Here is a 24,402-nt window from a genome sequence, read left to right on the forward strand (position 1 = left end):
ATGGCCCCACATCAATTAATTGAAAAAATACACCAGAATGCTTAATTGCTGTCAAAGGGTTAAGAATCTGGCAAGATAGCTTGATGGGATAATGTAACAGCTGCAGAACTGTGTGTGCCCTGCGATCTGCGAAACCGACAAGTCATATAATCCAGACGAGCGCAGGAAACAGCCCTCTCCCTTCCACGGACCATAACATCGACAGCATTAAATTGGGTAACAGACATGGCTTTTATTTACTCAGCGCTATGAAGCCACAAGTGCTATATATATATACAGCGTTTGAAATGAGCAGCTGTGCATAATGTGTACACAGCGTTGACCAATTTCCCACGTTTGGTTGCAGCATCGGACAGCTGTGCAGCATGCAGTGCTCCATGAGGTGACCTACATGAAACTCCATTCAGGTGAACATGTGACCTAATGAGATGTGTGACCTACTTAAAAAGTGCGACAATGCCTTTTGCGGAGTCTAGATCTCCAAATGATTCCATAAAAAAGGAGGCCGTTTATCATTGTATCTCCTCTTCTTCCTCTCTCATTCGACCACCAGTCTGGCTTCAGAGCAGCCAGAGGCACGGAAACTGCACTCCTGAACACCTGTGAAGACTTTATCTCAAATCTCGATTTTAACTCTCCTTCCATTGTCATCCTTCTTGACCCTTTCTCTGCCTTTGGTACAGTCAATCATGCCACCCTTATAAACTGGCTCTGTGATACCCTTGGCATCACTGACCTGGCACTGGACTGGTTGACCTTCTTCCTCTCTGACCAACCATCCCAGGTTCAACTGGGCCTTTTCTCTCCTCCATCACACTCTCCATCCCACTCTCCAACTGGGGCCTCCCTCAGGGCTCTATCCTCTCACCATGGCTCTTCAACATCTACCTTGCCACTCTAGCCCATTTGATCTCCACCTTCTCTCCTCACTTCCAGTGTTATTCGGACGGCACACAGCTCTCCTCCAAGATTCCCTCCTTTTCTTCCTCTCTCTTTCCTGACTGTCTGATTGCTATTCAGGCATGGTGTGCTGCTAACAATCTCTGCTTTAATGTCTGTAAGACTGAGATCCTTCACATTGGGACCCCCGCTCCCTCCTTCCCTCCTACTCTCTGGCTGCCCTCCATGGGCCCCCTACCCTCACCCTCTTGTGAGGCAAAAACCTTGGTGTCAACTTCGACTCCTCTCTCTCCTTCTCTCCTCACATCACAGACCTTGCCAAGAAGGCCCACTTTCAGCTGCACCTCCTCAGAGGCATTCTCCCCTTTCTCACCTTCCTCCAGAAACTCAATGTCTGCAGAGCTGTGGTCCACTCTAGGCTGGACTACGGCAACAGCTACTTCCTCAATCTGCCTAAATCCTCCCTTCGCCCCCTTCAACTAATTTAGACTAGGACTGCAAGACTTATCCTTGGCCTCAAGCCCAGGGACCGCATCTCTCCATCCTAAAATCTCTCCACTGGCTCCCGGTTGCTGTGAGGATCAAGTTCAAGTCCCTCTGCATCATCCACAAGGCTTTCTGCGGCCTGGCAACCCACTACATTCAACTCTCCATCCCTAAACACCTCCCTGCGAGAGTCCTTTGGTCTTTTAGCTTCAACTCTCTGCAGATCAGATGCTTTTCCAAGCAGAAAGTGAGGGGTACATCTCATCTGCAGGAGCCTCCCTCTGGAATGGCCTCCCTGCCTCTGTCAGACTTGAGATGGATTTCCTTACACTCCAGAACCTTATCAAGACCCTCATTTTCTCTTCTTCCTTCCCTTTCCCCTTCCCCTTCTAATGTCCCCCTCTGCCTTATCTGACTGGCTGCCTGGTTCCTTCTGATTCATACAGGGCACTAGGTCCTCCTCACCCAGTCTATTCCAGCACCTAGATCTCCCCTGAACCCCTAAACTGCACTTGCCCTTCGGGGCTCCCTCCCCCTGCACTAGCCTGGCTGGGCCAGTGCCCATATTGAACCCATCCAGCCCCTTCCTCGTACTTACAATGTGGCCCTTCATTCACCTGCACCCTCTGCATTCCACTGGCACTTGTCCACCTGGCCTCCCCTTAGCACTCGCCTAGCCCAGGGGCCCATTTCCACCCCCCACCACTTGCACGCTCTCCACTCTGACCTCCCCTCTCCACCTCCCCTCTCCCCTGCACTTCTTGTAACTGCACTTGCACGATCCGAATTAGACAAGGCCTGGTACGACCGTTTTTGTTATTCTTTATCTGTTCCCCTCTCTCCTTCTGTCTTGTTGCACCATGAAATGCCATTTGCTATATGGGTGCATTTTAAATACCCAATAAATAAATTGTACCCCTACCACCCAAGTGTATGGTGTGGGCCATTAGCACCCAGGACCTGTACCATCTCCGATATCCGCTCAGGCCCCCGGGCACGTTTCCCAAGGAGATGTGAAGAGCAGCGCCTGCCTGCTGCCCTCTGAGGGACACAAACTTCAGAGATAATGCATTTTTCTGTGTCACTAAAGAGATGACTGGCATAGTCAGTATAAAACCTTCATAATCAGAATTTCATTTCATTTAAGAAATAGTAAAGTGGCACTGCTTAAACCCCTCGCTTTTCCCAGCAGGTGGGTGGGTTTGGCATGTGGGGCTATCCAGGTGTGGTCGGTGGATTTTGGACACAAACACTATGTTAGAGTAGGAGAGTCGTGCTCCTATTTTCAAGTTTTGGCTATTAGGATGCGCAAAAACTAAAGTACAACTGCAAAAGAGAGATCGGTTGTGGGGAGGAACACAAAACTTGTGGGTGGTGTTTGGTTATTTACTCAGCCTGTCACTGTCCATGCTAACGCTGATAGCCATTTTCACCCACAACCTTCCCCTCCCTACCCACAAAATTCCTGGGACCTCTTTGAGCAAGCTCTGTCACACAGCAGCATCAAACTTTGTGCTGTATAGGGAGTGTCTGTCTTCCCTATCTGCTGCCTCCTGGAGGAACTTGACTTCGATGTCCTCGGTCTCACCGAGACATGGTTCACGATTAGCTCTGTCACAAGCTTTGACACTCTCCTCCACGATGACTATCCTCTCTGCACCCAGATCCAACCGTTCCAGAGGAGGTGAAGCCCTGATCTTCCCTGAGTGGATTCCTGCCTCCGTCATTCCTACGCAGGCTTACTCCTCTTTCGAATGCCTTGTCTGCAGGCTCTCTCTCTCCTGGCCATTCCCTTACTGTGGCAATCATCTATCGGCCACCTGGTTAGATCTCCTCCTTCCTCTCTAAGTGGGCGGACCTCTCCTCTTCCCTCCTGGTCTCAACCACTCAACTCCTCCTTCTTGGAGACTTCACATCCACCTGGATGCTTCCTGTCCTTCCACTGGACTCTTTCGTGACCTCTGCAACTCTCTCTCTCTCTCTCTCTATTCTCCCCTCTGGCCCGACTCACTCTGCATAGCACACTCCTCTCACCACTCCTCTCTCCTGGAATGATCACTTTCTCCTTTCCTCCCATCTCACCCTCTGTACTCCTCAGGCCAAGCTACCTCCAGCATTGCCACCTACCTTCTCGGTTATGGGGCCCATGAAGCGTGTGTCAGTTGAGGCTTTCGCCGCCACTTTCTCCCTCCCCTTACCCCCTTTGCTGACTCACACCCTGACACAGCCCTTTCCATGCTCCACTCTGCTATATCTGATACTCTCGATGTTTTTGCCCCTGTCATGAGAATCCACTTGAAACCCAAGGCCAAGTGCAACTCTTGGTACGATTCAGACCTGGTCACCCTTAAACACAAGTGCAGGGTGGCTGAGAGGAAATGGCGCACTTCCGGTACATCCTCTGACAAACTGGCCTGCCACCTGCTCCAAAGGCAATACCGGTTCTCTGTTTGCACCAAGAAGAGAACCCACATCCAAGCCTGCGTCTCCGCGGCATCTAACAACTCATCCAAACTCTTTAAAATATGCAAAGAGCTGGCCAATCCTGCTGCAATCTCTACCTCTCCTATCCCCTCCCAGCCCTCTGCACGGCCCTGGTTTCTCATTTAATCTCTAAAGCTCAGGACATCCTGTCCTCTCTCTCTTCCTCTCCCCCTGCTCCCTCTACTCCCAGCTCCTCCTCTGGCCCTTCTTCGGCCACCTCTCCTCCCTCCTTCTCCGCCTTTCCGATGTTCTCCTCTGACAAGGTTTCTAGACAAGTCTGATCTAGGAAAGTCCCGTCAAAACAGGTTCACCCCTGTTGCTCCAAAACCATCAAGGACCACATTGACACCCTGGCTCCTGCTTTGGCTGACTTCGGCAACCACTCCTTCGCCACTGGAGTTTTCCCCTCCCCCTGAAGCACTCCCATGTGCACCCTCTTCTTAAGAAACCCACTGCTGACCCTTCCTGCCCGGCTAACTATCGTCCAATCTCCATCACTCCTTTCCTTGGCCAACTCCTGGAAAAGCTGGCCATCTCCCAGCTTAATCGTCACACTGAATCAGTTGGTTATCACCATGACCATCAGTCTGGCTTCAGAGCTGCCAGAAGCATGGAAACTGCTCTCCTGAACATCCATGAAGACCTGCTCTCCAACCTTGATTCCAACACCCCCTGTGTCCTCATCTTACTTGATCTCTCTTCTGCCTTTGACACAGTCAACAATGCCATCCTGCTCAACCATCTCTGTGATAACCTGGGGTATCACCAGTCAGGCCCTGATTTGGCTGACCTCCTTCCTCTCCGATCGACCATCCAAGGTTCAACTTGGGTCCTTCCTCTCCTCTATCTCTATCTCTACCTGTGGTGTTCCTCAGGGGTCTAACCTCTCTCCCAGGCTGTTCGTTCAATACCTGGCACTTCTGGCCCACCGCATTGCCGCTCTCTACCCCAACTTTCCGTGCTATGCAGATGACACTCAACTCATTTTCAGGCTCCCTTCCGCCATCTCTTCTCCTTTTCTCATCTCTGACTCTCTGTCCGCCTTCCAGGAGTGGTGTGCTGCCAATGACCTCTGCCTTAATGCCAGTAAGACTGAGATTCTCCTCATCGGCACACCTGCTCCCTCCTTTCCTGTCACTCTCTGGCCGGCCTCTCTTGGCCCTCTTACTGCTCCCACCTGTGAGGCTTAACACCTCGGGTCATCTTTGACTCCACCCTTTCCTTCTCCCCTCACATCACCAACATCTCTAAAAGGTGACACTACAGAGGAATTCTTCCTTTCCTCTCCTTCCCCCAGAAGCTCACTGTCTCCAGAGCTCTGGTTCACTCTAGGCTAGACTATTGCAACAGCCTCTTTCTAAATCTGCCTGCCTGTACTCTCTGCCCTCTGCAACTCATCCAAAACAGGACTGCAAGACTTGTCCTTGGCCTCAAGCCCAGGGATCGTATCCCTCCAGGACTGACATCTCTGCACTGGCTCCCAGTGGCGGCGAGGATTAAGTTAAAATCCCTCTGCATTGTCCACAAGGCCTCCTGGAACCTCAATACCTTCAACTCTCTCTTCCTTCGCGAGCTCTTCGCTCATCCGCCTCCAACTCTGTCAGGCTCAGTCGCTTCTCCAAGCAGCGAGTTGGTGGTAGATCTCTTTCTTCTGCTGGAGCATCCATCTGGAACAGCCTCCCTGCCTCACCTGCACTTGAGGAGAACCATCTCCGGTTCCGGAAGCACCTCAAGACCTTCCTCTTTGCTTCCGCTTTCTCTCTCTCCTCTCCCGTGCTGAGCCCCTGGCTGAATCTGAAACTGCACTGGTTACCTCGCTACCCTCTGATCTCGGGCCCAGGTCCCCTCCCCACCGGTTGCACACCTGCAATGCCCCCCTGGCAACTCTTACACTCAGGGACTATTTCTGTATCCCTAAAGCCTCTACCAGCACTTGACCCCTGATGTCTGCACTTACCCTTGCACTCGCCACCAGCTGGCCGCACGTTTATTTATGGTCTTTATTTCACTGTTATCCTATGTAATGCACTGCCCCCTCCCCTTTCCCCCTGCACTTTTCCCCTTCCCACCTCCCCTGCACTTGCGCGATCTCAATGTCACTTGGCCTAGTAGGCTCGTTGTATGTCCTCCCTCTGTTTCCCCTCCCTTGCCTCATCACGCCTTGAAACACTTGTGTATAGGCGCGTTATAAATGCCATATCATATCATATATCATATATCATTCCTGAGAAGGCTTGCTGAAAGTGAATGGCTTATTTGCAGATATAAATGAGCACCTGAGATAATAAAAATACATTAACGAAGTGGGCTTTCAGATACTTGATTTAAAACCAATATGTGCACCCTCACTTCTTTTCCATGCAAAGCCAAAAGGTGTTTTCCCCTTTATAGTCGGGTAGTACCCTTGTGGCAGTGCCTGGCAAGTATCTATCCCATGTCCACGCAAAAGCCAAAACTGTTGGCTTTGCCAAAGCATATATTTTTTTGTCTCTGTTTTTCCCCTTTACTCACAATTTCAGTTTAGTAGTCAGCTTTGAAGAGCACACATATTTAGGCTACCCAAATGACACAATGGCCCTCATTACGACCCTGGCGGAAATCGCGGTGCAAAATGCACCATGGAGCACGGCGGAAAGCTGCCGATAGCGCCATGGGGGTTGGCGGATTTTCCGCCCCATTCCGACCTTGGCGGGGCGGTAAATCCCCATTCCCCATTTTACCCTTCCCCATTCCCATTTTTGCCCCATAGGGTATAATGGGAGTGGGGAAGGCGTTAATAACGCCACCTCAAAATACGGTGGCGTAATTAACAACAAGGTCCCGTAGCGCCATGGATTTCTCCGCCCGGAAAAACCAGGCGGAAAACGCTCCATGGCGCTACGGAAACTCGTAGTAGGGCGGACGGGTCCGCCGCGAATAACGCTGGCGTAAACCCACTCCGCCAGGGTCGTAATGAGGCCCAATGTCACCAGGGCTCAAGTCGAGGGTATACGCGGAGGGGACAGAGTCGCCCCACTTTATTCAGAGGGTGGACTCAGTCCCCCCAGCTAAAAGACAGACAATACATTGGATGTCCTCTTTGAATTTTTGAATTAAATCAGACCTTGGGGATCAAACCGCAGTCGTCAGGTTTGTAGGCCGGACACTTCACCACTGCACTATATAACCTGTTCAAAAATAACAAACAACTAAAGGTATTGCAAGTCCCAGGAATAGCATTTGTATTGGTTCTTGGAGTTTAAAACATGCACGCATTTTAATGTTTTCCAAAATACTATTAGAAGAAAATATCCTGTCTTGGTTTTGTGTGTGTGTTGATGTTATGAAAGGCAAATGCCATTTGTCCTGTGCAATTTGGGTGGTTATGCAAAGCCAATTTAATGAAAGGTGCATATTTTACCTTGATATGCTAATTTCTGGCGACGTCACATCCCATTGCGTTTGCTGATGAGTCCCCCACTTACATTTTTAGGACTTGACCCCTGAATGTCACTGATACACCACCTACGATCTCCTCGCTTGAAGCTGGTAAACTCGCTTTAAACATGATATGATATGATATTTGTAACGCACCTATACACAAGTGTTTCAAGGCGCGACGAGGCCGGGAGGGGGATCAAAGGGAAGACAGACAAAGATCCTACTAGGCCAGGTGTCATTCGGATCGCGCAAGTGCATGGGTAGAGGGGAAGGGAAACGTGCAAGGGGAAAGGGAGAGGGGAAAGTGCAGTACAGGGGTGGTAGAATAACAAGATAAATAATAAGGGCCAGCTGGTGGCAAGTGCAAGGTAAGTGCAGACAAGTGCTGGAAGGGGGGCTGTAGGGATACAGAGACAGTCCCACAGTGCAGGGGTTGCCAGGGAGGCAGTGCAAGGGGAGAGTGGCTGGGCCAAGTACCGAGATCGGTGAGAGTAGCCAAGTTGCAGATTCGGTGCAATTTCAGTCAGGAATTAGCAGGGCAGAGAACGCAGAAGCAAAGATGAAGGTTTTGAGGTGCTTCCGGAACCGGAGATGGTTCTCCTCAAGTTTCAGGGAGGCAGGAAGGCTGTTCCAGAGGGAGGCCCCTGCCGCGGAGAGAGATCTACCCCCAACTCGTTGCTTGGAGAAGCGGCTGACCCTGAGGGAGTTGGATGCGGATGAGCGAAGAACTTGAGAAGGAAGATATCTAGGAAGAGAGAGTTGAAGGTATTTTGGCCCCAGGCCCCAGAAGGCCTTGTGTACAATGCAGAGGGTTTTGAACTTAATCCTCGCAGCCACTGGGAGCCAGTGTAGAGATTTCAGCCCTGGAGAGATACGGTTCCTGGGCTTGAGGCCAAGGACAAGTCTCGCAGTCCTGTTCTGGATGAGTTGCAGAGGGCGGAGAGTAGAGGCAGCCAGATTTAGATAGAGGCTGTTACAGTAGTCCAGCTTAGAGAGAACCAGGGCTCTGGAGACAGTGAGCTTCTGGGGGAAGGAGAGGAAAGGAAGAATACCTCTGCTTTAAATGCATGCATTTTGACTAATTGTATTCAACATTTTCTTGGAGAATACTCCCACTCCCCTCATGGATGAGTTATGCAAACGCGCTATGCTTGATCCTTCAGCGAATTATGGCGACACTTTGAAAACAAATGTCCAGGGCCACTATTGGTTCCCAGTCCTGCCCTGCACGCAGGCGACCCACCATGCCTCCCCGGTGCTGAACTGAATTTGTTGTCATCACCCCTTGCACCTCATAGTACAAATCACCGGACAGCTTACTCTGTGCTCGCTCCCCCTTTGTCAGTGATTCTGGACTCCTTACCACTGTCTGCTTCTGCTTCCACTGCGACCTGTGACGGGCTTGGCCTGGCTTCTAATATGGCGATTCTTCAGTATTTCCCACGGCGGGGACTAGGACTGGCCATTACATTATTCTTCAATGACTCTCAATCACTATATTATAATAACACACACCCTCTATCTGGGCCTAGCAATAGATACAAGAAATATCCTGCAACCCACCCCCGCCCCCGGTTTTTAATTTCTCACCCCCCTGTAATCGCACACGTCTATCGTCGCATGCACAACCAGTAATACCCTTAGCAGATCTGGAAACAACGGACTTCTGCAAAATAACACGAAAAAGCAGAGACACAATCCATCCAGAATACAGCCACAATCACCCATCCACCCACAACGAGAGCCAGTAAAATGGCTGTGGCACTGGTGGAGGAAAAGGAGGTGACAGGCTGTGCAAGCTGAACATCAGCAAGAAGGAGCTCACAGTGTTTACTGATGAGGTTGAAAAGGAGCGACCAAGGCTGATGGGCCATCTATTGACAAAAATTGCCCGAGTCAAAAGGGCACAACTGTGGGACAGGATATGTCATGGTGCAGGCAGTGCCTGCCTATCCGAGATCCATTAAGGATTTAAGAAGCACTGGGACAGCCTGAAGAGCCAGGAGTGGACAATCTTCTCTGGACATAGGCAAAAGTGCCAAGACGTTGGAGTGTGTACAGACCGCGACCCATGCATGCACCCATGGGAGAAAAGGTCTGCATCAGTGGTCGACATAGCTGTGATCACAAGACCAGGGGATGTAGAAGTTGGCTCAGGAACCCAAGGAACTGCTGGCCAGTACACCTTCCCTGTGAACTGCATGTAATCTTTGTGTAATAGAACCCCAAATCACTGACAAAGGGAGGGACAATCACATGAGGGGAGGGAGTACCTGTCACAAGCACAGTTCCCACTGTCTGCAACATCATACTCAGATCCCTGGCACATCAGGCATACATGTGCCACACAAACAAACCTGCCTAGAAATGTCTCATCTCCAATGCTTATGAGCCAACATGCAGAGGTAATGTGTCCCATCAGGTCGCCACCAACATGTCCCATGCAACTTGTGTACCGACCTCCATGCACATCACGTGCAGCCAAATCAATCCCCCAACATGTATCACCCCTTTTGCCCCACCGGACAACCCATATTTGTTTAGGGCAGACCAGTACAACCGAAACACTTCACTACTCTACTCAAGTAGGCCTGTAATGTGAATCATGCCATGTCCTCATACCCCAACGTCAAAAAGCACAAGTAACTGGATGTCGTCGATTTACACCCACATCAGCCACCTACAGTGACAAGGCTGGAGCATTGGGGCACAAACCGAAATCACCACAGTTACTCATCACTCAGTTGCACCCATTGAAGGGAGCAAGAGGCACACTGGGAAGAAGTCCACAACAAAGACATATGTACCCCAGCAGCAACAACAACCCAGAAAGGGAAGGGTCAGGCACAAGTATTCCAAGTGAAAGGGACACATGCCCAGTCCAAAAAAGCCAGGCCACTGTAGATTCCAGCAGAGCCACCCTACCAGACTTACAGGCAACAACAGCTTGTGCCCACATTGCAGGCACTGATAGACCCCAGCAGTCCACAAAGCCCATCCCTACAGCTACTCTAACTAAGCCATAGCAGATCAGTGTAGCATAATGCAGGTAATCCCCGCTCAGACATCATTGCAGTTGACCCTGAGGATGCAGATATGGTGGCTGACGACTTGCCCACACCAGTTTCCATCCTAATTTCAGGTGCAGGAGGTGACACTGATGATGTAGACAGTATCACAGTGCAATACTCCCCTTAACTCCCAGTGCAGCCGAACGCCCCGGTCTTCATGACAGCCAGGCATGCAGTGACAATTGACCAATCTGTCAGTAGTCCCTCTGTATCCAACATCAAGTGGGATGATCCAGTCATGGATGCTCAATACCAGGCCCTCATCATCTACCTATCTAAGATGGAGTCAGTCCCAACTCCAGAGACAGGAGGACCTGTCCATAGAGCACCTGGCCTTGTTCAGGGAGATCTGTGGAGCAATAGCAGTACATGCCAAAAACAAGAGGCCAACAACATGCATGTTTGGTACAGATTCTCATGCATGCGATCATCATTCAGACTCAAAGAAAGGGAGAGAGCATTGAAGCATCAACACAGGGATTCACACTTTTGTCTGGAATCCTCGATGGAGACAACTCTACTGCACGTGCAGACAAGGGTCCTGACCCTCTGACTACCTCTCCCTTTGTCCCAACATTGGATGAGTCCCCTATGGCAAGCCCACCACAGCGCTCACATAGACTGGCCCAGCATCCACTGTCAGCATGCCAGGTAGTGGCCAGAGGCCTAAGAACTGGTGAGGCACTCTGTTGTGCAGTAGCACCTGGAGCGTTCCAAGTGTTGGATGAGGATATCACAATAACTGATCTCCGGCCCAAATAACCAGACAGACTCAAAGAATATGTCAAAATACTACTTTATTATCAGCTCAAAAAAGCAGGGAAACCTGGTGAGCAAAACAAATCGCAGCCAGTATGGGAGGCCCTGAAAGTTGTCATGAGGGGGGAAACGATGGCAGAGGCAGGCGGGATTAGGAAAACATTAAAAGGAGACCTGGAGCAGTTTGAAAATAGAATTCGTGATGTAGAGGCGAGGGAGGTCCGAGCACTAGATGTTGAAGGGGAGCTTAACTCGTTATGTTGACAGTGTGACGAGAGGTGGGAGAGGCTTCGACAGTTCAATTATGTGACCCACACGACATGTACACACGCAGAGGGGTACAAGTCAGGTCGAATGCTGGCATGTCTTTGTAGGGCAGAGTGGCCTAGGAAACAGATAACACTGGTGCAGGGTGAGTGCAGAGAGTTATGGAGGTCGCAAATAGAGATAAATAGCGCCTTTTGCATGTTTTACAGGACCCTATATAGATACAAGGAGTTGGCGGACCCCATGGAGCTACGGGAGGCTCTTTCCCAGATCCGGTTGCCACAACTTTCTGCAGAACAGGCCTCCTCCCTAGTGCAGCCCTTAATGGAGGGAGATAGAAGGGGGGTGATTGTGTCTTTTGCGGGAGAGAAAACGCCAGGCTCAGATGGGCTCCCAGCCAAATTTTATAAAACATTTGCGCCTACTCTTGCCCCTGTGCTGATGAAAGTGTATGAGGAGGCTTATCACAGAGGTGAACTCCCCACCAGCATGAGGGAGGCGATAATAGTTCCCATACCCAAACAGGGAAAGCCTGAAGAGTTGCGTGATTCCTACCGGCCCCTGGCCATGTTGAACCAGGATATTAAGATATTGTCTACCCTGCTGGCCAGCAAGCTTCAGAAGGTGATAACCACCCTGATCCATAGGGAGCAGACTGGTTTCCTTCCAGGAAGTAACACCTCCATGAATTTATGTAGACTCCAACATGTTACTGACCAAACTAATCTCAGTGAGACCCTGCTTGTAGTAGCGTCTCTCGATTCCACTAAGGCATACGACTCTGTATTCTGTCAGTGGATGCTGGCTGTGATGCAGAGTTTCAGCATTGGTCAATGTTTTATAAATGGGTTAGGTTGCTGTATACACGAGCGATGGGCAGAGTCCGGACCGGAAAGTGGGTGTCTGATGCTTATGAGGTACAGCGGGGTATGCGCCAGGGATGTCCGTTGTTATCTATGCTCTATATCCTGGCGCTGCAACCTGTAGCTGTGTACCAACAACAGGAATTTCGGGGAGGCAGGAGTGGTGGTGGGAGGTTCAGCCCATTTAGTTTCATTATATGCGGACGATGTCCTCTTATATGTATGCAAACCGGAACTTCATTTACCCATCCTGTTAGAGGTTCTGGACAACTTTTCGAGATTGTCAGGAATATCTTTTAATAGAAAAAAGTTAATCTATTTGGCAGGACTGCAATGCTGGGACCCCCAGGACCTACCAGACCTGGGATTACATTGGGAACCCAGGACATTTCGTTATCTAGGGATAATTATAGCGCACTCCCCAGAGGACATGCACACAAATAACTTGGTTAAGATTGTTGAGGGGTGAAACGTTCAATGGTGTTCTGGGAGAGGTTACTGCTGTCCCTGATAGGCAGAATTGCTTTGGTCAAGATAACTGTGTTGCCAAGGAGGCTTTACTTGCTTGCTAACGTGTACTATTACATAGCTGCTGGTTTTTTTCATAAGCTAGACGCGATGCTCAAGGAATTTCTATGGGCCGGAGTAGGCAGATAATAGCGCTGAACATGTTAAGTATGCAACATGAACAAGGGTTTGTACAGTTACCACATTTGAGTTATACTTCGTGGCTGCACAATTACAGAAATGTTAACACACTGGCTATCTGATGAGCTCACAGCTGAATCAGAGCTACTATGTGCACTGGTTAAACCGTTTGTACTAAAGGAAATCCTCTGAGTGGAAGGGAGTCTTGTGGGTAACCAGGTGTTACTTGTAACGCTAGGAAGACGGGTATGGGCCAGGACGGTTAAACTCCTGAAAATAGGAGAGCCTTACTCCCCACTGAGATTTATGTCAGTAGTTGCATGCACTGGGATGGGTGATTTGGCTGTAGCCAGAATGATAATGATAATGATGTGTTATTTATATAGCGCCTTTATCCAAAGATGGGAGGAGGATGGTCTTAGCACATGAGGTCATATGTACAAGGATGGGGTATACAGAGAGCTCACAGACTGGATTCAGCTGCCGTTTTTATGGTATCAAAGGTTAACAAGAACAATGAAAAGAAAGTGGCCGACCTGCCCGGGCGAACCTATGACGAATACGTTTTTGCAGCTGCTGTATGGTTTGGAGGATGACTGGCGCCGGGTGTCCAGGATATACAGCTGCATGCAAACTTTGATTAGCGTACCAAAGGTGGGCTTAAAAATCAAATGGGAAAAAGACCTTTGTCAAGAATTAGAGGGTAATCAATGGAGCACAGTGCTGATTTTCACAAAGAAGGTATCTTGTAATGCTAGGTTCCGCCTCCTACAGATTCATGTTTTACAGAGAACCTACATGACCCCACAGCATATAGCTACGTTTGACACTACCAGATCATCAGGTTACCTGTGGTGTGGTGTGTTGGGGGCAGACGTCATTCACATGTTTTGGAGCTGTGTGAAAGTACAGTCCTTTTCGTGTCAAATCAAAACTGCTTGTGTCAGAGCAGGGATAATACGATTTAAGTGGGAGCTGCTTGAATGCCTACTGGGTGCATACGCCAGGCCTGAAAACGTCAGACACGTAACATCATTGGCTGCCCCATATCAAGTATGCAGGCCTTGAACTACCTTAACTACGTATAATACAGATAATAGCAGAATAACAGCAGTGGATTGGCTTCTGCAATAATGTATAGTCCATCATTACATAGGCCCTTATGATTGGTTGGCACTCTCTTCCAACCATGGACATTCGGCTCGTTAGCAGCACATAAGCAAAATCAAACCCAGGTGCGGGGAACAACATCAGACAACTGCCCACTCGGCTAATTAGACTACCATCTCTCATTAGTTAGGCCCTAAGCCAAGGCTTCTTCTTTGTAGTTGACCTTGCTGACTGTTCTCTTCCTCTGAACTTTAAAGGGATAGAAGGTACATTGCTATTTTCGTCTGGAGCATTATGAATAGGCCTTGTTTCCTGGTCTTGCACCAAGCGTGAGGAGACCATGATGTTGTCCATTCTGTCCTCTTATTTAGTGCTATTTGATTCAATTATATTAGGTGGTATTACTCTGCTCGGCCTCTAGAGATTTAGGGCCTGATTCATGGAAGTGTTTTATAATGGCGCAATCCCATAGGAAAACGTTCCATGAATCAGGCCCTTAGTTGCTCCTTCTTGCATGTGTTTTCTGCATCTTTGATCGATCAATACTTGGCACTTGGAAATGTTCACTCCTTTGCGGAATCTAAGAGAAATATGACCTGCATACATGGCTTATCCACTTTGACTTCTTTCGTGCCTTGCAGTTGCCTCTTGCTGCAGCATCCTTGATCCTGAGCCAAATTTTCTTTGCTCTTGCACACATTTGTATTACATTGCCTGTCAGCTCTATAGCCTTGGTCTTTCTCCATGAGCCTTCTCACTTACTATTATACGAAGCCGACATCCATTTTCTCAACATAGCAGCTTTACTCCCCATGTTTAGCATGCTTCTACATGTCTCATCTATCTTGCGTTTCTGCGTATATACATCTACTGGATCTCTTCTCACTTAACTCATCAGCGTATATGATTTCTTCCTATTTGCATTTATGCTCACTCTGTCACTTCAGTCACATCTTCATTCTTTAAGTATTCATATATCGTTTAAGTGCGCCCTTGTGTCTTCTCTTCATGATATCACTTTACACCTGTCAGACTTTAGTTATAGTTCTTCTATGTCCAGTGGTGTCTGCAGACTTCTACTGAATCAGTTTGAGGACACATTCGGTATGGTTATCTGAGCACATAACGTCTCTCATATCTTCAGTGTGGTATGCGGATGATACACGATGTCAGGCACAGTTTCTTCTTATTATTCTTCCAATATGATGGAGGTGAGGGGGTGGGGTCTAATGACATATACATCTGCCTCTATACTCTGCCGTGGGACAGAAATACTGTTGGGTTGTCTGGGATTCGAGGGGGAAGAGGGAGGGTGGGTTTGTTGGGTGAAAGAGGGAACGGTTGTTGCGGGGAAAAGGGAGGGACCAGCTTTGTTGGGGGAAGAGAAAGGTTTGTTGTAGTGTTCAAAGTGTACAAAAAGAAATAGGTGTGCTCTGTTCCCTACTGGCCTGCCCACACTCCTCACAAACCCCATCACCACGCCCCCTTCGACGCACAATACAAACCCCCAAACACATGTACCTGCTGTTTAAGGGAACGTTCAGTGCAGTACACTGAAAGTGCAAGTTTCAACTTCTTCCTACACTTATTTGTAATGGTATGGTTTATTTTTAAAATAAAAGTATAGGAACAGTAAAACGTAATTGAAATAAGTAGAGGAGCACCGCTCCTGCCCATTTCGACTACTGGTTTGTTGGTGGAAGAAGAGGCATTGGGGTGCACAGATGCTTCAGGTAATCTGGTGGATAAAGCCTTAAAACGCTGACAAGTATGTTATTAATTCTTTCCAAAGCTTGTGAACCTTGTGGTAACAGATAATGCGGGCAGTGCCAATGTTTGAATACAATAAACATGTGCACAAATGTTAGTGTCACTACCACTTCAATGCACTTTCATCACATGTGTGAACTATCATCATACCTATCAATATCAATAGGTGGTGGGAATGGCCCCACACGTCCTGCAAAAAGAACCCTGCCACTTCACTTTGCCTCATAATCAGCCTTTGCTCCACATCATTATTGTCAGGTTATTATAACAATGCAGCATATGGACAGCCTACAACAGACAATAATTACATGACCAGCCTTTTGAGGTATATACATAAGGGTCCTACCAGGCCCCTTTTGGCATCTGAACCTATCTTTCAGAATTCCAAATGCTCTCTCAATTATGGCCCATGGACGTATGTTTATCATCTCTCCTCTGGCCTCTGGGGGTTATGACATACAGTCATCTGCCATGGCACAAGCCACCATTATGCATGTGGTGGCATGTTGGCATGTCAGTGTTTTCATGCTGATAGGTCATGCCATGTTACAATGTACAGTTTCTAATTGCTAGGGTTTGTAGCTTTTGATATTTCATGGTACGTGATGTAACAGATAATTCCCATATCAGCCATAGTTAGGGTTACTGATAATCTATCTGTTGATCACTACCCAATGGACCACCCCTTAAGCCCCAATACTTCCTCATTTCTGCTTACCTAATAGCCATATCATTTGTCCATTGTGCATGGCCATGTAAGCTGCAAGACCATAAAGTCATGTGCCAGTCCTGGGAAGCATGCACAATAGAGTGTGATGGTCATGTCCATGTCTCAGGTCTTTTGAACGTGCAGTGTGTGTTGCTGTTTCCTGTTATGGTACAAATGCTCAGTGGCACCAATGGCCCCTGCATCCAGTCCAAGGCACCTTTGATATTGGGGAATTGGACGACATCGTAGAAGCATGCTTTGATGGGAGTATTGCTTGGGGATGTATTTGCAGGCCTGTGTGCTGCGGCACATGTAGTAGGATTATCAGATTCTGTTTATGGACTTTACAAAATATGGGCTGCACCATTCCATTTACCATACCAACTGTGTTTTGGAAGCTGCTCGTGTCAAGTGAATGACTGCAATCAACTTCAGTAGAGCAGGATGGGTGTGTGCATGTTGATATTGCACTGAATGCCATCCAGAGTGAGCTGTATGATTTACTTGATAGTGCCACTGTTAACCAGACATATTTGTATGATCTGTAAATCCATTAGGGCCCCAGGGGACAGCCTAGACCTGGGCTTAGGGGGCTTATGAATTCACCTCCCAACTTATAGTAAGTACCCTCTGTCGCAACATGCCTGCATTCCGCTGGACATCAATCTGTGTGCACAGGCCACCCAGCTACAGTGGTGGCGCTTCTGCAGCCTGCATGGTGGAGTGGATGTCGTGCATCACTGGGAAATTAGTCTGTTTCTTACAGAGTCACATACAGCACGCTCAGCAAAAGTGTCAAAAAGGCACTATACGACACCACTTAAATAACAGAGACCTTTACTGTGCCCCAATAGAGATATTATATTAAGATCTCACAAAAACGTAAGCGTATTCATCAGGAAGAAGTAGCCTTGATCATTGGTGACAGAAATATGTATTTATTCACGGCTGTCCATGCGTTTCTCTGGTTGAAGGCAACCCTCTACTGATAGAAAGATACCCTGGGTGAGAAGCTTGCAGTCAATTCAGAGATGAGATTGATCATTTGGGGTAAAATGCTGAACGTTAGCAAAGTGAAGCTTTTTGTAACATCTGGCATTGCTCTGGACATCTCTCAAGGCCAACAAAACCTTCCAACCGTTAAACTTGAGTTTTTTAAATATCACCCCGAGTGGAATGAGTAAGGCCTGACATGGTTCTTGAGCACTAATAATGCCCTGTGAGTCTGGAACAAATCTGGGGCTTGCTTGCAGCCTCAAGAGGAAGGGATGTGATCTAGCAGTTCAGCCTAAACTGTCCTTTTGAGGTTGGCTCCAATCCTGATTTGCATATGATCATTGCTCTTCTGTAATGACTTGACAGGCGAAAAGATGGCCACAGCAATGTCGAGGTTCTGATTGATTGAAAACCTTCCAGCCACAATCAACCTTTAGTTTAGTAGAAATCTGAACAACATCAGGAGTTGTATACAGTAGATTAGCAACATTCCCTTTTAGAAAACAAAAGTGAGGAAAAACATTTTTTTAAATCAGAAACTGTCCACAAAATTGAGGTATAATAGGTTTAAAATGTCCAAAATTCTGAATACAATTTGCTATGAAAAAATAATGATATACTGAAAACCATGATATATATACAACATTTTAAATATGTTAGATTAGTATCTGAAGAAATACTAAAATTGTGACATACAAAGTTATTTGCTGCAACAACCAATTTTTTACTAAAGGTGTGAATGGAAAAGATAACACAGGAAATCTTTTTTTTCTTGTTTTAAATAAGATAGTAGAAGGGCCTGATTATGAGTCTGGCGGTAACAGTAAAACATGTGGTAATCAGCACTATCAGATGTTTTACCGCTCCTCCATGTAACGATCCAAATACTTCATGCAGACCTAGTGGATGCACAATGTCTGGAGTTAACGCAGGCTGTATCAGAGCATGCTTGCACGCATCACATGCCGAATGCAGATATGCCATTGACGGATACAGAAAAAAACCACATGATTACGACTGCAATTACCGCATAAAATGACACATGTGAAAGACCCAGTAGTTAATGGCTTCCAAAAGCAGGCGTAAATTAGCAGCAGGTGAATGGAAATCACTCCCAGGTGCCTACAGCCACCATCCAGGGTAGAAAGAGGGTGGGGGTCATTAGTGGGACGGTCAAATGCGATACCTGTGGTGTTAATGGGTGCAGGTCAGAAGTACCTGGTTGCTATGTGCCGATCTGCTTTCTATATGTTTGCCAGAGAAGTTTGAGAGTATGCTACCCATAGGGAAGGTCTGATAGGCTACAGTGCTTTGGGTCTTGTTAGCTGCTGATGTGGGAAGATGTGAGAGGTTTAAAGAGAGTTTAGTCATTGCTATTGAAGTGCTAATGGCTAGACCTACGGAGACCGTCTGTGAGGGATTTATGTGTGTAGTGTAAGGTGATAATAGATCTCAGAGGGAAGACGGTTAGTCCGGGGATGAGGGCAGTAGGCGGCTCAATGCAGAACAACCTGCAACCCTACATTCCTATCACTGGCCTCTTGTAGACAGGTCCCAATTGGATGTACATGATTATTTTGTATACGAAAATGTAATGGGTCCGTTATTTTTTCTGAAAATACTTCTTTATCCGGAAATTGGCAAATTTGGCAGCGTAAAAAAAAGGAAACACTTATTGTCAAAGAAAGGGAGCGGGGGACACTGCCCCGTCTCCTCCCCCAGCACCCCTTCTTTGACATTTTGGGTTTTCTTTTTTTACACTACCGAATTCTGCATTTTCTCGCATGCCGTTTAGTAGATTCAATTTTTGCGTTCAATAGCGACCCAATTCATTATCTCACATCACCAAAGTCCATCTCTCACTCTTGTCTCTCTGTCTCTGTAGCTCTTTCAATATCTCTCTATCTCTCTCTCTCTCTCTCTCTCTCTCTCTCTCTCTCTCTCTTTATGTACAAAAAAGCAAAGATCTGAGTATTGGTAGATGAAGGAGGGGAAATCTGGATGCTCCACTCATTACCATAAGCTGAAGTTTATGGGCGGCGAGAATGTTTAGTTCAGCTATAGGTCTGCTTGAAATTTGAAGACCGCAGGTGCCCATTTCACCTTCCTTAGTATGTCGGCTGGAACGCTGAGAGATGTTTTAAACCTCACCCTAACAATCTCAGGAGCGCTGCTTTGTGGCCTGTTATGATTTTTACCCATCAGGACCAACACAAGGCGTTCGTCAGGCCATTGGGGAAGGTTGAAAATCACTATTTGTTTCTCCAAGAGGTCTACCCTACTGTCTCCCACAAACCTCAACCTCCTCTCACACAGTTCATGCAGCCACAGAGCCCAAATGGCTTTTCTCCCGCCATCACTGGCCGCAACACACCAGGTGTTGAGGCAGTGCCAGAACATTGCTCTCAGAGTGATTCTGATACCCTGCTCGTGGTTCTTTGTGATGAAATAAGGACTAGAAAAGATAGATGGTGGAGCGATGGTTTCTCAAAATGCCCCATTACACTGGGTGCACCATCCCTGGGTTTTACAGGGGTGCTGTGGCTGCAGGGAAGTGAAGGGAAGCATACAGTCATTGACAGAAAGGGTGTTTGAGTAGCGAGCAATAGGGTGGACAGACCAATAACACTGCAATCTCGAATTTTCGGTCTCTGGCCTGTTGCTAGGTAAGTAAGGATCTCAGCCCAAGTTACGTGCACAGCTTTGTGCAGTAGTTAAATGATGAAACCGGGGTAAAAGTCTGCATGCAATATTCATATAATTTTAAGGGCTGGTCTTACGGGCATAGGTGCAGTCAGGGATTACCATATGTACATGGTGTGAGCTGTCCCCACAGGCGCATCTCCTGGAGCCAGGAAGGTACCGCCTCACCCATTAACATCTATTTTGCACTACACATCGGAGATGGGCTATCTTTCTGAGGAAGGGTGGGGTGGACTGAAAAGTGCTCTAGGATTGAAAACTTTAGGAGAATTTGGTATGACATTTTGGGTGATTGTCAGTTATTTTGAAGCTAGTTCTAAAAGCTACAAAAAGGCATATGTTTTGGTCAAGTGGGCTCTCTTTGGTTTTGTAAAAGTGTGTAAAATATGCTGCTTCGGGTACATCTGGGGCCGCCATAGTTATTTAGTGTCGATCACTCCTGCCTAATTTCCTTCTTGTAGGTCTCACCCCCCTCCTCTTTTTTTCCTGACTCCTTCTGTCCTTCTTTCCCTGTTTAGGTCCTTCATTTCACAATTTGCATTGTTAAAATGTGATTAATCTTCGATGTTTGCTTTTGATATATTGTTCTTACTGTAATCTTTAAGAGGTTTTTATTTTATAAATTAACGTATTTGATACCCTTGTTTTTATGTGAAATATTTTCTCAAAACTGCTTAACAGTTTATATATCTTAGAATGCTGTTGCATGCTGCATGTCATTAAATGCAGTATTTTGTGTTAAATTACATTCTTTGCATGGCAATTAATTAACATCATTGAAACAGGCACGTTCCACAAGCTTCACTGCCTCCCCAACCCCACCAGGATCATATAATAAAAATCTGCATGTATTACCAAAAAAACATGCTTGGTGGCTGAGCTTCACATCTCTGGAGGCTCTTGTGCCTCACCTAGCAATACTATCAAAAGGTTCGAAGTCTAAGCTAGCCCGCAAGAAGACCCACAAGCAGTCCTTCTACAGCCACTCCCATGCCATCTGGAACTCAATCACAGCAGATCCTTGAAATGTCCCCGCCATCCTCCAGTTCCACAAAACACTAAAAGCGAGGCTCTTTCAACAACAAGACCTGCCAGATGAATAAAAATACAACCAACCTTCCACCAACAGTATTGTGCTACTGTATAAAATGCCAAGTCCGTTGCTTGCTCCCTCCTGCTGTAAAGCACTGAGCTATTTTTGCGATACAAGCAATAAAAGAAATGAATACATGATTGCTTATTTTTTTAGATCAAACATGGATTCACTTTCTGTTACTTTAGTCAAATGACCAATATAATTTATCTGTGTTTAATGATTTTTCCCTATTTATGAAAAATGTCCACTTAATTTTGTTCCTTTATTCCAATTCTTTTTTTAATTAAAGGTTTAATTGGTTTCAAACTAAAAACATTGCAAAAGAAACCTTTAAATGTTTAAAAAACAAAAGGACAGAAATTCATCAATTCCAAATACAAAACGTTTTTTTCCCATTACAGTCAGGATAAAAAGTAACAAAAAGCATGGGGTCAGATCTCCATCTCAAAAAGTTCAATCCCAATCAAATGGTCTATCCAGCCCCCTCATCATAGAGGTAAATCTTGACTCCATGGATTTCCTCTAGCTACCTAATTTTAAGGCCCATTCTGATTTCCACTCGATTATTGAGTCGATGAATTTGAGTAGTGCCAAAGCGCGACCTATTTTTTGACCCATATGCAGCCAATCCCAATGTTCTTCCAGTGAGTGATAGGCATCCCGTTCCCTCCAAATGTATTCCAATTCAAGACAGCCTTGTAATATTTGCATTAGCATGATGGGTTCATTTTAACTGATGTTTTGAAATTGCATACAAATCTATTTCTGCTCTTTCAGAGAGAAGCCAGTCTTTCCACGACCGTCACATGGCAGCGACTGCCCGTCTGCTCGATGTCATCCAGGATCTGGAGCGAGCCCACCAAGCCTTTGAGCGGCGCGAGCGGGAAGAGGCCACCAATCACTCACATCACCTCTAGACGCTTGTCTTATCACCAGCTGTGCCATGAAGTTGCTGCACCACCCATGCAGGCTACACTTGAGCTACACCTGCCAGGCTCTAATGGGGCCACCATGCTTTGAAGGGGTGGAGAAGACTTCCCGGGCCTGTGTTGTCTGTGCCGTGAAAAGGTTTTTTGTCATCACCAGATGCCAGTTCTTGTTAGAACCGTAGCTCATGTGCCGTGTCTCTCACCAACACCGCTTCAGGGTTTGGTTCTATGTTGTTGCTATGTGGAGAAGTGAAGAAGTAACGGAGCCACAAAATCCGGTTTCATTGATGTGGGGAGCGGCATAGAAGGGCAAAGGGGGCAGAGCCCAACAACTTGCCTAGTCACTGTTTCAGAGATTGTGCCACCATCGTAGGGCGAAACTGAAAAACAACAGGTTTGTGTTATTGGGCGATTGTTATTCTGCAGTGTTGTCTAACTCCGGGCATGAGTTAGCAAACAGAAACCAAGGGTTGCTAGTAGGAAAGGAAAGAGGTTTAGCCTGAGCCATCACCGAGATGGGCCTGCCACATCACAGTGCATTTGTGCAAGAACACTTGACTTTACACATTGTCATACCCCTGGACAGAGCCAGGGTGTCATGCCACTAGTGTTTTCGTTGTGGCGCCTAGACTGTGACTGAGTGGCTATGAAACTAGACATGCCTGATTGTTACCCATGTGAGGATCTGTGGTGCTATCTGCCACCACCTGTCCAGGAAGTCAGAGCCTGAGGACGAAGGGTATGTTTGGATTACTGCTTGTTTGTGCGTGTGTACCAGTCCATGATGTCCATGGCGTGCAGAGCAGAGGCCTTTGTTTGCCAAATGTCAGCCAAGTGGTGGCCAGTGCCATGTGCCAATCACCTGTATGTACAGCAAATGTTTTAAAGACATGCCAGGTGCATATTTTTGTTGTAAATTAAAACTTGTAACTGTGTATTTTTTGTTCGGAATATTATTAGTGGTTACTCACATGCGCGTAGCAATTAAGTCGTTGTAGTGAATTTGCAACTAATCAGTATTAGAGACCCGGAGTTATTTTTTCTTCCAATAGGGTGGGGTGGTGCCATTTGTCTTAAGGATACAGGGGGGCAGCTTTATTAAAATGTAATGGAAGTATGGAGTGGGTTGGAGGGGGTCTCCCCTTCATACAATTGCAGGGAAAATGTTCAGAAATAAAAATCGACATTTTCAGATGCGGGCATTATAGATGCGCAGTGATCACATAGATCCTTCTAAACTTATTGGCAGATTCGACCCAGACAAAATGTTCAAACTTAACTTGAATTTCTTCTGAGTTCATCATCCAGGCAGAGTGTAGGATTATGGGCAGGCGATCTACCACCTGCTTCAATGATACAGAGTTCCAGGAGCGGCCCCCACTCCTTCTCTGATTGGGCAATCTTCACCCGCTCAGATAGGCGGGAGGTGGGTCCAGCATGCTAACATTTCAGTCAATGTGTATTCGTATTTGGGTTTTATATGTAGTGTGAACCGAGCTAGGAAGCAGGAGAGCATTGCACATGTTATTGAGGGTAACATGAGGTAAGGAGGTACGGTTACAATATTTGGCATGGGATGTTCCGCCCATGGGGGTGGGATGTGATGTCGAAACACAAGGAGCCTAGGCAGCACAATCAGGAGCCCGAAATGTTATGCACATTCTGATTGACTGAAATAACCAGTATTCCAGACAACCTGATTGGTTAAAAAATGACGGGTTGATTTGGGTTGGCGGATAGCAGGGATTTCCATGAGGTGAAGAGCAGAAGTAGAAGAGTCAAAAACCACCACATCCGCTTTCACTTTGATATTCACTTTTCACTTTGATATTCCATCCATCCATAGTTAAGGGGGAAGGTTGGAAGGTAAATTAAATAGGAATTCCTATCATAATGAAGTTAGAGTCGTTTTAGCTTGGGTTTTACAGTGACTGTCATGATTGATACACATGACACTCATGATTTGTTTTTCAGAATGGCGAGAACATCACAGTGATTAAACAGAGTGATGCAAACACATCTGATTTTTGATGAAGGAGCAGAAAATCAAGTGATCCATGAACCACATGTCTAGCTTGAGTGATATACAACATATGTGAACCTTTTGGTGAGGGAAAAGAAATGCACAGTGGTTTTAGTCAGTAATTCAAACACATGTAATTCTATTTTTTATTTCAAAACATTGTATTGC

The 24,402-nt window shown here is 46.8% G+C and overlaps 1 protein-coding gene across 2 annotated transcripts in view; it reads left to right on the forward strand.

Annotated features, from left to right (window-relative positions):
- Positions 1 to 23,146, forward strand: part of RASAL1 (RAS protein activator like 1) — a 1,443,380-nt gene extending 1,420,234 nt beyond the window's left edge. For both annotated transcript variants that reach the window (XM_069619245.1, XM_069619246.1), the window contains one exon: positions 22,060 to 23,146. In XM_069619245.1, the coding sequence (XP_069475346.1) occupies positions 22,060 to 22,199 (140 nt within the window). In that variant the 3' untranslated portion in view covers positions 22,200 to 23,146. The remainder of the gene's footprint in view (positions 1 to 22,059) is intronic.
- The last annotated feature ends 1,256 nt before the right edge of the window (positions 23,147 to 24,402 follow it).

This window comes from Ambystoma mexicanum, chromosome 10, assembly GCF_040938575.1.
Source record: "Ambystoma mexicanum isolate Mex_15411 chromosome 10, UKY_AmexF1_1, whole genome shotgun sequence".
In the NCBI taxonomy this organism is placed as follows: Eukaryota; Metazoa; Chordata; class Amphibia; order Caudata; family Ambystomatidae; genus Ambystoma; species Ambystoma mexicanum.